Source organism: Catharus ustulatus, chromosome 3, assembly GCF_009819885.2.
Source record: "Catharus ustulatus isolate bCatUst1 chromosome 3, bCatUst1.pri.v2, whole genome shotgun sequence".
Lineage (NCBI taxonomy): Eukaryota > Metazoa > Chordata > Aves > Passeriformes > Turdidae > Catharus > Catharus ustulatus.
The window spans coordinates 31,425,022-31,437,825 of record NC_046223.1 but is presented as its reverse complement, the minus strand read 5'-3'; the positions used below and the strand labels follow the sequence as shown (position 1 = coordinate 31,437,825).

Genomic DNA, 12,804 nt, shown 5'->3' with positions numbered 1-12,804 from the left:
TTGAAAACTATTTTCCATTTCGAGAGATTGTCTGGTCTAAGAGAAGACCACCTAGGAGAGTTTTGATCTAGACAAAGTAACTGAAGAAATCCACCAATTGTACTTCTAGTCTTAATTAAAAAAACTGTCAAAACAGAGTAAACAAATATGGTTTCTCCCTACAAAGGTGGGATGTGAAAAATTCCCCCTTCTCAATTAGCCCATTTCTTCATGAGACTGGAATGAGTTAGAATTTCAAGTGCCTATGTTGGTGTCTGCTCACAAAATTTGCTTTCAAGGCTGAGTTTCACAAGGCTAAGTGGCTGAAGTTGGAGGGTTCCTTAGCATTTATGCTTTCTGACATAAAAAAGATTGGAGCCATTGAAGCCTCTGTTAGATTTTAGAAAAGCTTTTTCTACTGGGGTTAACCTAGAACCCCGAGTAGGCATTAAGGATTGCATAAATATCAAAGGGAAGAAGCTCTGAAGCACCTCTCTCCTTCTTTCTCTTAGGTCCCATAGCAAGTTCATAAATTACTTATTACTTATTAATTCCTGAGACAAATCTCATGTTGGCTATTGACTCTGATCCATGTTCACAGAGAGATTTATCTGGAAAAGCTGAAGCCAGCTATTTATCCAGCCTTTATTCATAGGTTACTGCCAATAGTTGAATAGGTTGTGCATCTGTTTTTCAAACACCATAGTTTATAAACCAGCACAGCAACATAAACTGAAATTTGGCATTAATTTATCACATTTCAACAGATTCCATCTGTGACTATGAATCCTAGTCAAACAAAATAAGTCAGGTAAATACACAAGACTTGACTCTAATATTGAATGGGAAAAAAGTTATTTCAAACACTTCTTTAATAAAAAAGAAAGGGTGCCATTATCTAGCACTAAGGTAATAGTGCTATGAATAGTGATGAGTGAACAATTATATTGTTAGCTGAAAAAACTTAATGTATATCTTGCAAGGAAACCACTCAACAGAAAGGCTGAAATTGCCAAATCATGGCTTTTATTACCTACAAGACAAATACTCTGTAATGAAACCCCAGAGTGAATTTAGCCACTAATTTTAGTGGAAAAAGCATTTTTGGCAAATATTTCACTTTTTGAATGCAAATACCAGTAATTAAAATATAAACATATTGGAAAACAAATCTCTAACTCATTATGTAAACCAAGATAAACTCAGAGGTTTTCTAATGACAGAGACATTCAGTGAATTAAATGAATATTCACTTGTTTTTAATTATTCAAAATTACAACAACAAGTGACCCAAGTGAAACTCATCCTTTCCATGAAACTTGCCCATAAGTACTGACAAAACAAGTCAGCTGTTAACCAGCTACAAAACAGAAAGCAAGGAAAGAAGAAAATGGAAAAAAGTAATGGAGAACAACAAAAAGGAAATTAGTACATCACATCTGTATGCTCAGTAGAATTTTACTACTGGAAGTACTGACTAAGATGGGATTTTAAAGTTTTGTGCAATATGCAATATTACATTGGAGCGGCACAACTGGAAAGATTGCTTGGCAGCATATTTCACCAGAAAGTGGGATGCGTTTTTCCCCTCCTCAGAGAAAGAATCCTAAGAGAACACGATTGCATGAAGAAATAGGATATTATTAAGTTCTCTGGAGGTTAAGTACAGAAAGTCCAAACAGCAGAAATCTCATTTGGTCTGGGTTTAAACACAGGGTGGTTTTTTGAAGCAGAGAAGCAGTCATTAATGTATGCAAGAAAAATGAAAAAGAATTGCTGTAAAGCTGTAGAAGATCACATTTTCTATCCTACCAAGGCATTTCCCATAGGCAACTTGAATTGAAGGTAAATTCAATCAATTTTGTTTCACTTGAATTATCTTTGACTATATCAGTTTTCCCACTTTTTAAATTCAGAGATATTACTGAGTTACAATATAAGCTACCGCACCTGTGAAGAGCTCTGACGTAGTAAGTAAAAAGCTTTATTCAAAACCAGTTTTTTTTACTTTTACATACATACTTTTAGCAAAACAAATGTTTTTCAGTATTTAATTAGTTGACTGCTTTTGATCATTTTTACCCCAGTAGTTAGAGAAAAAATACATCTATATTTTGTATGTATGACTGTGCATAATCACACCTATATGAATAATTCCACAGCCAAAGCAACAGTTGTCACCTTTACAGTGAAACTTCCAAGTAGGTTCACTAACAGTTCACCAATCAATTAATATAAGAATGATATAATGCACACTTGATGTCTTACTGAGATGTACCAGGGCTCCTGAGGCAATAGGAGCCAACAGGGGAACACCAAGGAAATATTTCAAAGGAATTAAGGTGTGTTCTTCTAAGAAGACGGAGCAGGCAACAGCTGAGGTGCCTTTGTACCAATGCATGCTGCGTGGGCAACAGACAGAAGAAACTGGAAGTCACTACACTGCTTGAAAACTATGATCTAGTTGTGATCTAGTTGCCATTACTGAAACTTGGTGGGGCAAATTCCATAAATTGAGTTTGCCTACCAATGGCTACAGGCTGTCAGGAGAGACAAGTGAGGTGGAGAGGTGCAGAGGTTGCTCTCCAAACCAAGAGGTGGACTGAGCATGAAGAGCTGTTCCCTGGATTTTTATACCCTCACAGTCTAAGAGCATGAAAGTCTCTGCTCTTCATCCTGAGGCACTGGCTCCTCCTGTGTCTCTAAGTGGCTGTCCACCTGCCTGGAACCACAGGTCCTCTGTTATGTGAAGGATCAGTGCCCAGTTCAAGGCCTCCTGCCTCAGGCTCCTGCCAACCAGAGCTTGAAGTGCATCTGCACACCGAGCTACCAGCACTAAATATATTCAACTGCATCCAGTTCTGGAGCACAGGAAAGAATGGACCTGTTAGAGTGGGTCCAGAGCTGGGCCTCAAAAACCATGAACACCTCTCTAAGGAAGACAGACTGAGACAGTTGGAGTTGGAAGAGAAAGGTTCAAGGATGAGTTTACTGCACCATTTCAATATTTAAAGAGAGATTATAAAAAGATAGGGACAAATGTTTTAGCTGTTGTGATAGGCAGATTTAGGCAGATTTAGACTAGATATAAGAATTTTTTTTACAATGAGCGTAGCAAAACACTGGAACAGATTGCCCAGAGAAGTTGTGGATGCCCCATCCCCAGAAACATTCAAAGGCAATCTTGACTTTGCTCTGAACAACTTGATCTAGTAGATGTCCCTACTTATTGCAGCAGGATTTGACTAGATGACTGTTAAAGATGCCTTCCAACTGAGCCTATTCTCTGACTCTATGATAATTAGCAAGCCAAGAAAATCTACCCAAAATACCCAAAGGAAAAAATAAGACAACTAAAAATAAGTAATTTGTGAACCAAACACTGTTTGTGGTATGACAGAAGTGGTTATGCAACTATAAACAAAATTATTAACAAGAGAAGCCTACATATAAAGGGAAGCTATGGTAACCTTTAAACATGTGGTGTCCACACTCCTCTTCCTGTGCAATTTGAACACTGGCTGGGTAACAGAGCTTTTGTGTAACTAGTAGTTCAGAGGCTGCATTCCAAATTACAGACTGGTTTTGATACAAATCCATTCTAATGAACTCGGTAAACTTGGAGCTATAAGCATCTTTGCTAAAAATGACTGCAAATGGCAGGGGAAACTGCCTTGTTCCAAAGTATCAAAATTCACATTAGCACTGATTTCAGCAATCAGCTGATGCCTATTAGAGAAGGGTTACACAAGGTATTAGTATAAATCTCTTTGTCCTTTAAGGAAAGCAAATCTGTAATCAAACTTAGTAGATTCTGCTCATCTCTATTATATATTCTGAAACCAGAAGGAAATACTGGTTTATTTAATAGTAATAACATACAGAAAAAATATGGAAGAATTGTGATTAACTAGAGGAAGGGCAGACCATGACTCAGAACTGTATTGCTCTCATTATCATGCTGTAACTATTAAGTGTTCTGCTGAATAGCAACACCAGAAATGACTGCGCTGTAATCATTTAAGCAGTGATGATGCAGTGATGTGGCATGATCAGATAAATTGATCAGAAGAAAGGTATTGCTAAATATCCAGCTTACATAGATAAATGCTTGCATACATCTAATACCTCAGCAATTTGTGTTCCTGTGGCTGAGGTATAGATCCAGTAAAAAGTTATTCAGTTGAGAAAAGTGATAAATAGCAAGAACTTGAATAAGTCACAAGTATATGGAGATAATTTCTTGCCTCAATTTTACTGAAATAAATGAATATAAGACTTGGTGACCCTGAAAAAAAATGGTCTTTCATGCCTATGAAGTAGAAAATTGTGTTAAAGCAAACAGAAGAAAGCAGGAGAAACATTAAGAAGGAGAAAACCTCAGGACAAGAAACTCCACAAAAACCAAACCAAACCACAACAACAACACCCCACAATTAAACAAACACCACCCCCCAACCAAACAGAAAAAACCAAACAAAATACCCCCAAGCAACTCTTAGGGGAAATGTAAGTTACAAATACAGATTGAGAGACTTGCTTTTGGCATCTGCAATCTCAAAGACGTGTATTTCTTTTGTAGTACTAGGAGGGTTAACACTTGAAAAGCTAACACTGAAGCAGTACTGTTATCCAGACAAAAAAATAGATAAGTGTTGGTGGTTTAATTTGTGAGCATTAAAATCCGTATGAAAATTCATGTTTTCAAGGTTTTGCCATTATCACTATTTTCATCAGACACACTAAGTGTTTTGCCAACATTAACAACAAATGTGGAGGAGGAAAGTATTATTTCTGTTTGTGAATGCAAAACTGGCAGAGAGAAGCTAAAATGACTTGGCAAACAGGTTAGGGACACCAGACATGCATATGTTAAGCATCTCCTAGCTTACTATCCAATTCAGTTCTGAAGCCAGTAAAGCATTTTTGACAATGGAAATTGCAGTAATTGATTCAATCCCATGGATTTTACTTCCCCTAGATAATTCTTGATCATGAATGCCATTGCCACGTTGCTTCAACATGGCTGTGAAGATGAATAAAACCAGTGGAAATATGCACTAAGATTCCTCATGCTATTTTCATTTCTATCCAGACTTCTATCACCACTCAGTACTTTCTGACTGTGAGATCTCTTAAGAAAAGGTGAAGTGCCTGTAACAAATCCTCAACAGAAGCCTGGGATGTCTGGTGTAAAATTATGTGTTCCTGCCCAGACTGTAATGAACTCTTAGATCTCTTTCTCCAGCTGTATTTTGCTGTGACACTCACCTCTGCTTCAGAAGCTGTTTGTTGTCCTCAATGGTTATACTCTCAGCATGGTCCCGCTTGAAAACTTCAAAAGCTTCCTGACGTCCAAGTGACATCTTTCCTCCTGCCCCAAGGGAGAAAAAAAAAAAAACAGAAAAAGAGAACTTCTTCAGAGTCATCAAAAGATAGAGATTTTGTACTTATTTAAATTCTTTTTAGATAAATGCAGCAAGTCAGCCCAGGGGCCTTAAAGCAAAGAGAAGATTGCTTGGTTTTCCACTGATTGAAAAGCATTTTTGACAAAAGATTTCTATTATCTGACAAATTGCTTATGTTTCACGTCACTTTTCTAAAGTCTGAGTGCTTGAGGCATATAATTCCTCAAGATAATTTTGAATGCTCATAAGTAAAACTAAACTTTGAAAATTTAAAATATGTGAAATATTCTTAAGTGTGAGCCAGAGGCATTTTCACAACAGCACAATGCAGTTTGCTTCTGTACTTCTTTCATCTGTTTCACATTGGGCCCTAAATATACCTCAAATACTTTCAATATTCTTGGAGGAAAAAAATCAGGCTTCTTTAATTATGTATTAATAAATACTTTTCCATACCCTTTTAGGTAAAGCAAGAATTCTACCTACACAAATGGTTGGTGCCTTTTTGCATTTGCAATATGGTATTTTTTTCCTTTTGTGCACCAGAATGTCAAGACTTATTTGGCCTTCAAATATTTTAAAATCACTATAGAAAAATATTACATTCTGTATTATTTTCAGTTCTTGATATGAACTGTGATGATCTAAAGATCAAAGTAAGATACATTGTATCTGTATTATCATTAACAAAAACATTCAAAGGCTTAAGGAGAACGAGAGCTTATGCCAGCATTTGTTTTATCACCAGTACATATATACCAATAAATAAGCAAGAAGGAAGGATGAGACTTGCACTTAAAGAAATTAGAGGAGTGAAGATCGTTCAGGAGCAGAGAGGGGGAAGACTCTAGCTCCCAAACTCTGTGAGGATTGCAAAGTAGCTTTACCTTTAATTCAACCTCCAATTTGCAACTTGAACCTCAAAAATGATATTCCTTAAATTGGAATTTGATTATCTTTTGGTTTTCCCCCTCTCGAGTCTTTCTTTTGTTCTACTGAAAAGTCTGCCTTCTTGCCTCAGAGCTATCAAGACCCCCAAATCCATTTTGAACAAGAGCCATAAAACTCCCTAGGATTTCTGCTGTGCAAGTGTTTTTTCTATGTTTTATGCCAATGGACCAGCATTACAAGTCCTACCTGCTTTGCAGTTTTGGTGTAAGGATTTACTCCTTTTCCAGGTTTCTCCTGTTTCTTCTCCTTTCTTTAACACAATTTTCTCATTTCATAGGTATGAAATACAAAGTTTTCAGGGTCAGCATCACCAAATCTTATACTCATTTCCCATCAGTGAAGCTGAGGCAAAAAATAGGCAAAACCTGCCTAAACAGGCTGGGATGTGCAATACTGGGATGTTATCCCTTACTGGTCTATAAGCTGAATCATAAATATTCTAAATATTTTCTTATGTACCTCATCATACATATATCAGGATAAGTTTCCATTGACTGAAGCGAGATTTCTGTGATGTAAGATACTGTTTACAGAGAAGGCTGGTAACCAAAGTTTGGACACAGGGTTCAATGGGCAGTAAAAGTGCAAAAAGATTTCTTTAAAATATTGAGAAAATTTTACCCCCCATTTCAGTCAAAAGAATCAGCACATCTGTTACTAATTCAAAAATTTTGAGTTGAAAATAGAACCATCAGGAATGTTTGAATGGCAAAGCATTCAGAAATGCTCCACCCTTTTTGAGTAAGAAAATCAAAGAAAGATACAGTGCATTATTTACTGTTGTGTGATCCAAAAGAGCAAGAGAATTCAGGAAAATATATTTTTTTGTGGTGATGACCTGAGAGTATAATGTTCATGTTTCATGCTTGCCTTGTAGAAAAACAGACAGTTTTCTGAGCAGAATTTTTAGCACATTCATCCCATCTCTAGCACTAATTTTAGTACGCAGCCTGAATTGACCCCCTAGAATTGCTTCTGCTGCAGAAAAAGCTTGTATTAAGTGCAGAAAGCCTGGAAAAAGAATTCATGGTCAAGTCTAAGATAAACAATGACATGCCCTTACTCACACATAACACTGTAATGTAAAGTATTTAACTCTTCTGACCACATGCTTTCTTTGAGAGTACTAATAAAAACAGTAAAGTAAGTTTGGAAAACAAAACTATTACAGTGATTATTGCTACTGCCTGGCAGAAATGCATCAACCAAAATTAAAGGTAATCTGATAATCATTTTCCAGCACTAGCTTGAAAAGGCATCAGATTTGTACAGCCAAACAAAGCACACAAAAATAGATCCCCAGAACACTTGGGAAGGGGACATTTTCTGGTTTATGCAGATTAATTTTAAGAAAATACAGAAACATACGGAGGAGTAAACAAACCCATTCTGAAAATGGTATAAAAGGAAAGAAACTTAGAAGGGATCATTGAGATTGTACTTCAGTATAATATGAGCACAAAACAGCTACAGAATAATCTTGCAATCTGTGGGTAATGGCACAGACATTTATGAAGAATATAAGGGAAGACAACCATGTTAATAACAGTAAAAGACTGCGAGAGACATTGAAAGCTTGATGGAGAAGTTGTATTTTCATTCTAGTCAGTTATAAAATTATTTATTTTCCATGATTGATGTGGTATCATCAACTGTGGTGTCTACATTTCCTTAAATAATCCTTAAATAATCTGTAATTTCATAAAATAGCCTCACCTTCATTTACATGACCTCCAAGTGCCATGGTGCATTAACATTATTGGCATGCTTTCTCCTGGGCTTAATTCTACATGTTATTTTAAACCAGGGTATTATTAGATTTTTCTCTAGCTTTGAATTTGAAATCTGTGTAGAGCAATATATACATTATTATAAACAGACACAAAATGAAGAGAAGAAACCAATGATAAGGACAACGTTTTGGCAGGGTAGTGGAATAGTTCAGCTATTCTAGAGAAAACAATTTCTTTCACTCTTAAGTCAAAAAATTTCTCCTCTCCTTAATTACCATGGCATAGTGTTACAAAATAAATATTTGAAAAATCTTATCTGAGGAAGAACCATCATATCCTGCAGGATTAGAACCAGGAAACACATGTCAAGTCATTACAATGTGACCTGGAATAGTCATTACCATAAAAATAATTCAGATCATTGGAAAAAGCATAACATTTTCTTTCAATCAGATTCATGAAACCTCAGTTGACAGGATTGTATAAAAAAAAGAGATAAAGTTTGTATCAGCCTAATTTTAATTATACCTTTCCTGTTAGATTGTGTAACTTGGCTTGAATACTAGAACACAAATATGGCCAACTCACACAATGTGAAATTCACAGCAAACCCATCATCATTTATAGCAAATTCACATAGCTGAAATTTTTTGGTAAAATTCAGGTTCAATCCACATCATGAATTTGCATGTTTAGGAATGTTCTCATTGAAGGTTTGATTACAGTCTGTTCTCTGACCCAGTGAACTCCCTCAGTTTTCATATAAACCAAAAAAATTTGATTCAATAGGCTCCTCTGCTGAAATGTGCAAATTACATCTGTCCCACTGAATGTGGGTAAGTCAGCAGGGTGGCAGTGATGTCTCCCAAGCTCTGAATTAGAGCAACAAGGTCTGACATGACCAAGAAATAGAAAGGTTGCTGTAGTATTGATAGTGGGTTAAACTCTCGAAACCACTAATAATTCAAAATACAGTGAGCAAAAAAATAATGAGGCTTTTAGATGCTGCTGATTATTTTTTTAAGGTAAGAAAAGACCAAAGTGATTTAAGGACTCAGTTGTATGCCTATAGGAGGTAAAAGCCTGCATGTCAGCGAAGACTCTGGTAGATATTGTGCATTCTACTCTATCACTCACTAGTTAAGAGATTTTAAGCATTTATTCTATGCCGTTACATACACAAATGCTATTTACAGCCATCCTAAACACCAAATGTTAATTCAAAAGAAACTTTAACTTTAAAGAAACATGTATAGGTGGCACTTAGTCTTCAACTGCCAACAGAGAAATTATTTGGCTGAATTATATTTTTAAATTTAATAGTATGTAATGGAATCATTCAAGGACTACATTCAGTAGGTAGGAGCATAAAAGGTGATAAACATAGACCTTATTTTCTTGTTAAAAGAGAACAAACACAATTGTATATTTACACGACCATACTGATTTTTAAATGTATCTACTATCACCAACAAATCCTACTGCAGCTTGTATTAGTAATGAAATTGTAAATACTGTACATTTTTAAAGCATATTATTTTAGTGTTTTTACTTTTTTTTCCCCCAAACAAATTTTGAGACTGCTCAATCTGGAAAGGGCACTTCCAGTCTTGAGTCTAACTACCTTCTGTTTTTTGGTTTGTTTGTAAAAGGATAATTACACAATGGGAGAAGATCTTCATAAAGTTTAATGCATGAAACCTACAGGAAAAAATTACGTTAGTCTTCAGTTAGGTCTGGGAAAATCTGTCAAACAATAGCACAAAATCGACATAATCTCTGTCTGAAGGCAGAACCACAGTGTCTCCTCACAACACCACCTTGTAACCAGATTTTGGTCCTGGTATGAGAGCTCTGAGGGGGTTTCAGCAGCCCTCATGCCAGAGGCTGCCAGTTTAATCCACAAAAAATTGGAAACAACTCTCCAGAAGAGAAGTATTAAGATTGCAAGTTGATCTGTTCTGAGGGAGGAACATTAAGGCTGTTGACAAAAGCAAACTCTTGGGAATAACTGTTCAGACAATGTATTCTGATGAGAAAGGCATCTGTCCACATATCTGCCTGCCCATGTATCTGTTTTGCAGAAACTTCATTTTCAGAGTAAAAAACTTTGTCAGTCATTTGCTTTCCATTTTTACTAAGTGGGCTGTTGATAAGAGTCTTCCACTGAAGTCAATAGAAGCAAAGAGTCCCCTTAGCTGAAGGAAAGCTTTCATTCAAGTGAGGGTAGTCTGAAGAATTTCAGGATAGTAACTAGTGTGAGTTGTGAGTCTTCATGTTCATGAGGACTGTCAGCCTGTTTGGGCTATTATGTATTTCTACATATAATCAAATGAGAACAAAGGAGCTGCAAAAACTTTCAAATGAATCTAAAGACCAATTATTTGGTAAGACTTTGCAATAGAACTAAGGTATTAGAGGTCATGTAAGCATAATTCATTACATCTTTACTAGGATCCATCAAGATGTCATAGTCATCTGCTCAGAATGGAAAAAGATGTAACAGAGCTTGAAATAATGAGTCAATAATGAATAAATACTTAAAAATAGGCAAGCAAATGACAAAACAACATACAACAAATACTTCCCCACTGGAAAGCTCAGCTAAATTTCTCATGAAAGGCATGTGTATTACATATGGCTACCTTCACTAGACTACAATTCAAAAACAGGAAAGACATAAAACAAGGTTGCTCACAGAACTCCTGCAGTGTTGAACAGTTTCTGGGGAAGTTAAAGCTTTGAATGAAAACCAGAATATATGCAATTAACTGAATAAAACATGGGCATAAATGAATTGTTCTGGCTCTGGAATTTCCTTGTTTATTTACAGGGGAGGAAGAGGGTAAAAGGAACAGTTTACTGAAACCCTGAAAATGAGGAACAACAAAGAACAATCTTGTACAGGAGCATGTTGGACACAAATTAAAGACATGCACTGTTGCTAATGCTATTAATATCACTAAAAATGGGATTACTTTAAGATGATTAAAATAAAACAGAAAAACCCTAGATATTACATATAATGTCAACATTGCAAAAGTCAATTTTTATAAAGTTCAACTGAAATGCTTCCTAAAAACCCAGCAAGCAACTACTTACAAGAATCTCGTAAGGAGTAGACTAGTACATTAATTTTATTCCTCTGCAGAAATAGTAAAGAAAATATTAAACTGTATTTCAAAACCAAAGGTTAAATTAAGTGTAAACTTAATTTTTAAGAAGATGAAGTTGACTATTTTAAGATTGTCTAAGATCACAGAACAACAAAACTCTAAATGAGATATGACAGCTGAATTTAATCATGCTGAATTTCTTCAGTTTCATTATTTGAAGAAATCTCAGCTGGCAGAGCAGGTATGTTTTTAACACCTCTACTTTTGCAACAAAAGCCACTTGACCTTCAATGCCTAATGAAAGTCAGAAATGTGGTTTTAGGCTCCTTACTGAAATGTGATAAGTCTGACATCAGGTTGAATCTTAGAGTGATATCTATGTCTAAAGTTTTAAACTATTGAAATATCTCTCCCTCATTTTCCTCTTTTGGAAAATTTGTATTCCAGTTTGCCTGCCTGTCATATGTTGCACAATTTTAGGGAGAGCTGCAGGATAAAAGGAAACTGGCAATAGCAACTTTAAATATGGTCATGACCGCCACCTGGCAGAGCACATTTTCCTCAATTAACAGGATCTTTTTGGTCTGAGTATGTTTTTATTTCTTACAGATTACCCAGATAAAATTTTTTATATTTCTCAGGTACAATTTTTATAATAATTTCTCTGACTACATGGCATGGAAACAAGATACTCTAGAATACCTACATTGGCATTGATGATTTACAGTGTGCCTACTTTTGTGTTGCCTAGTTATGTTAGTATAATCTCTTTAAAAAGCCAGTGGGCACCAGAGTTATCAATGCCAAAGCTGGAGTATAGAGTTGAGAATGCAGTTAGAGGCTATTTGGCATAACCAAAATGTGTGCAGATCTTGGCAATGGGAAATAAAATAGTCGTGTTCTGAGACAAACATTATTAGAGAAATATTTTACATTTCATGTATGACACCCTGTATGTTTCAAAAGAGAAAAAAAATTCATCTGCTATTTGAAACCATTTACTTCTTTAGAGCTGCCTATGAGATCATATTCAATTGTATAATACACACACATTGGAAGTCCTTAATTAGTAGGTACAAAGGGGAAGCATGAAATGAAGCATGATAGGCTTGGCAGAAGCTCAGTGGGTGGATACGAAAGAAAAAATGAAGTCAAACCCACAAGAACTTTAGAAGACCCACCCAATGGTGCTGCCACTTCTAAATAAATAATATTCATTTCTGCGTATGACAGAATCACACAGTTCTGATAACTTCTCACAAAACAGAATATATATGTCATGCTGCATTGTGCAGTTTACATCAAACACCAGATATTACAAATAAACTGTGCATTTGCCTTGTTTCTTAGGAATCTAAACCCACTCCCTTCAATGGTTGATGCAGTTGTAAAAGTTTTTACTAAATACAAGAAAGAGCCTATATGTATGCACCTGTGTCAAAACAGAGTTGATTTTAAATAAAATTTAGACCACTGAGGTTAAGATAGGGATTTCAATTAAGACTGAGTAATACCAAATTAAATGAGTTTTGACATGCTTCATGTACTTGACATGCTGCAGCAGCAACATTTGCCGCTTCTGTTTTAGACATGAAAAAGGGTTTTTGGGCTCAAAAA

General features: G+C 35.8%; 1 protein-coding gene across 3 annotated transcripts in view; it reads right to left on the bottom strand.

Annotated features, from left to right (window-relative positions):
* Window positions 1-12,804, bottom strand: part of KIF6 (kinesin family member 6) — a 155,761-nt gene that overhangs the window by 53,771 nt on the left and 89,186 nt on the right. For all 3 annotated transcript variants that reach the window (XM_033055553.1, XM_033055554.1, XM_033055556.1), the window contains one exon: window positions 5,251-5,353. In XM_033055553.1, the coding sequence (XP_032911444.1) occupies window positions 5,251-5,353 (103 nt within the window). The remainder of the gene's footprint in view (window positions 1-5,250; window positions 5,354-12,804) is intronic.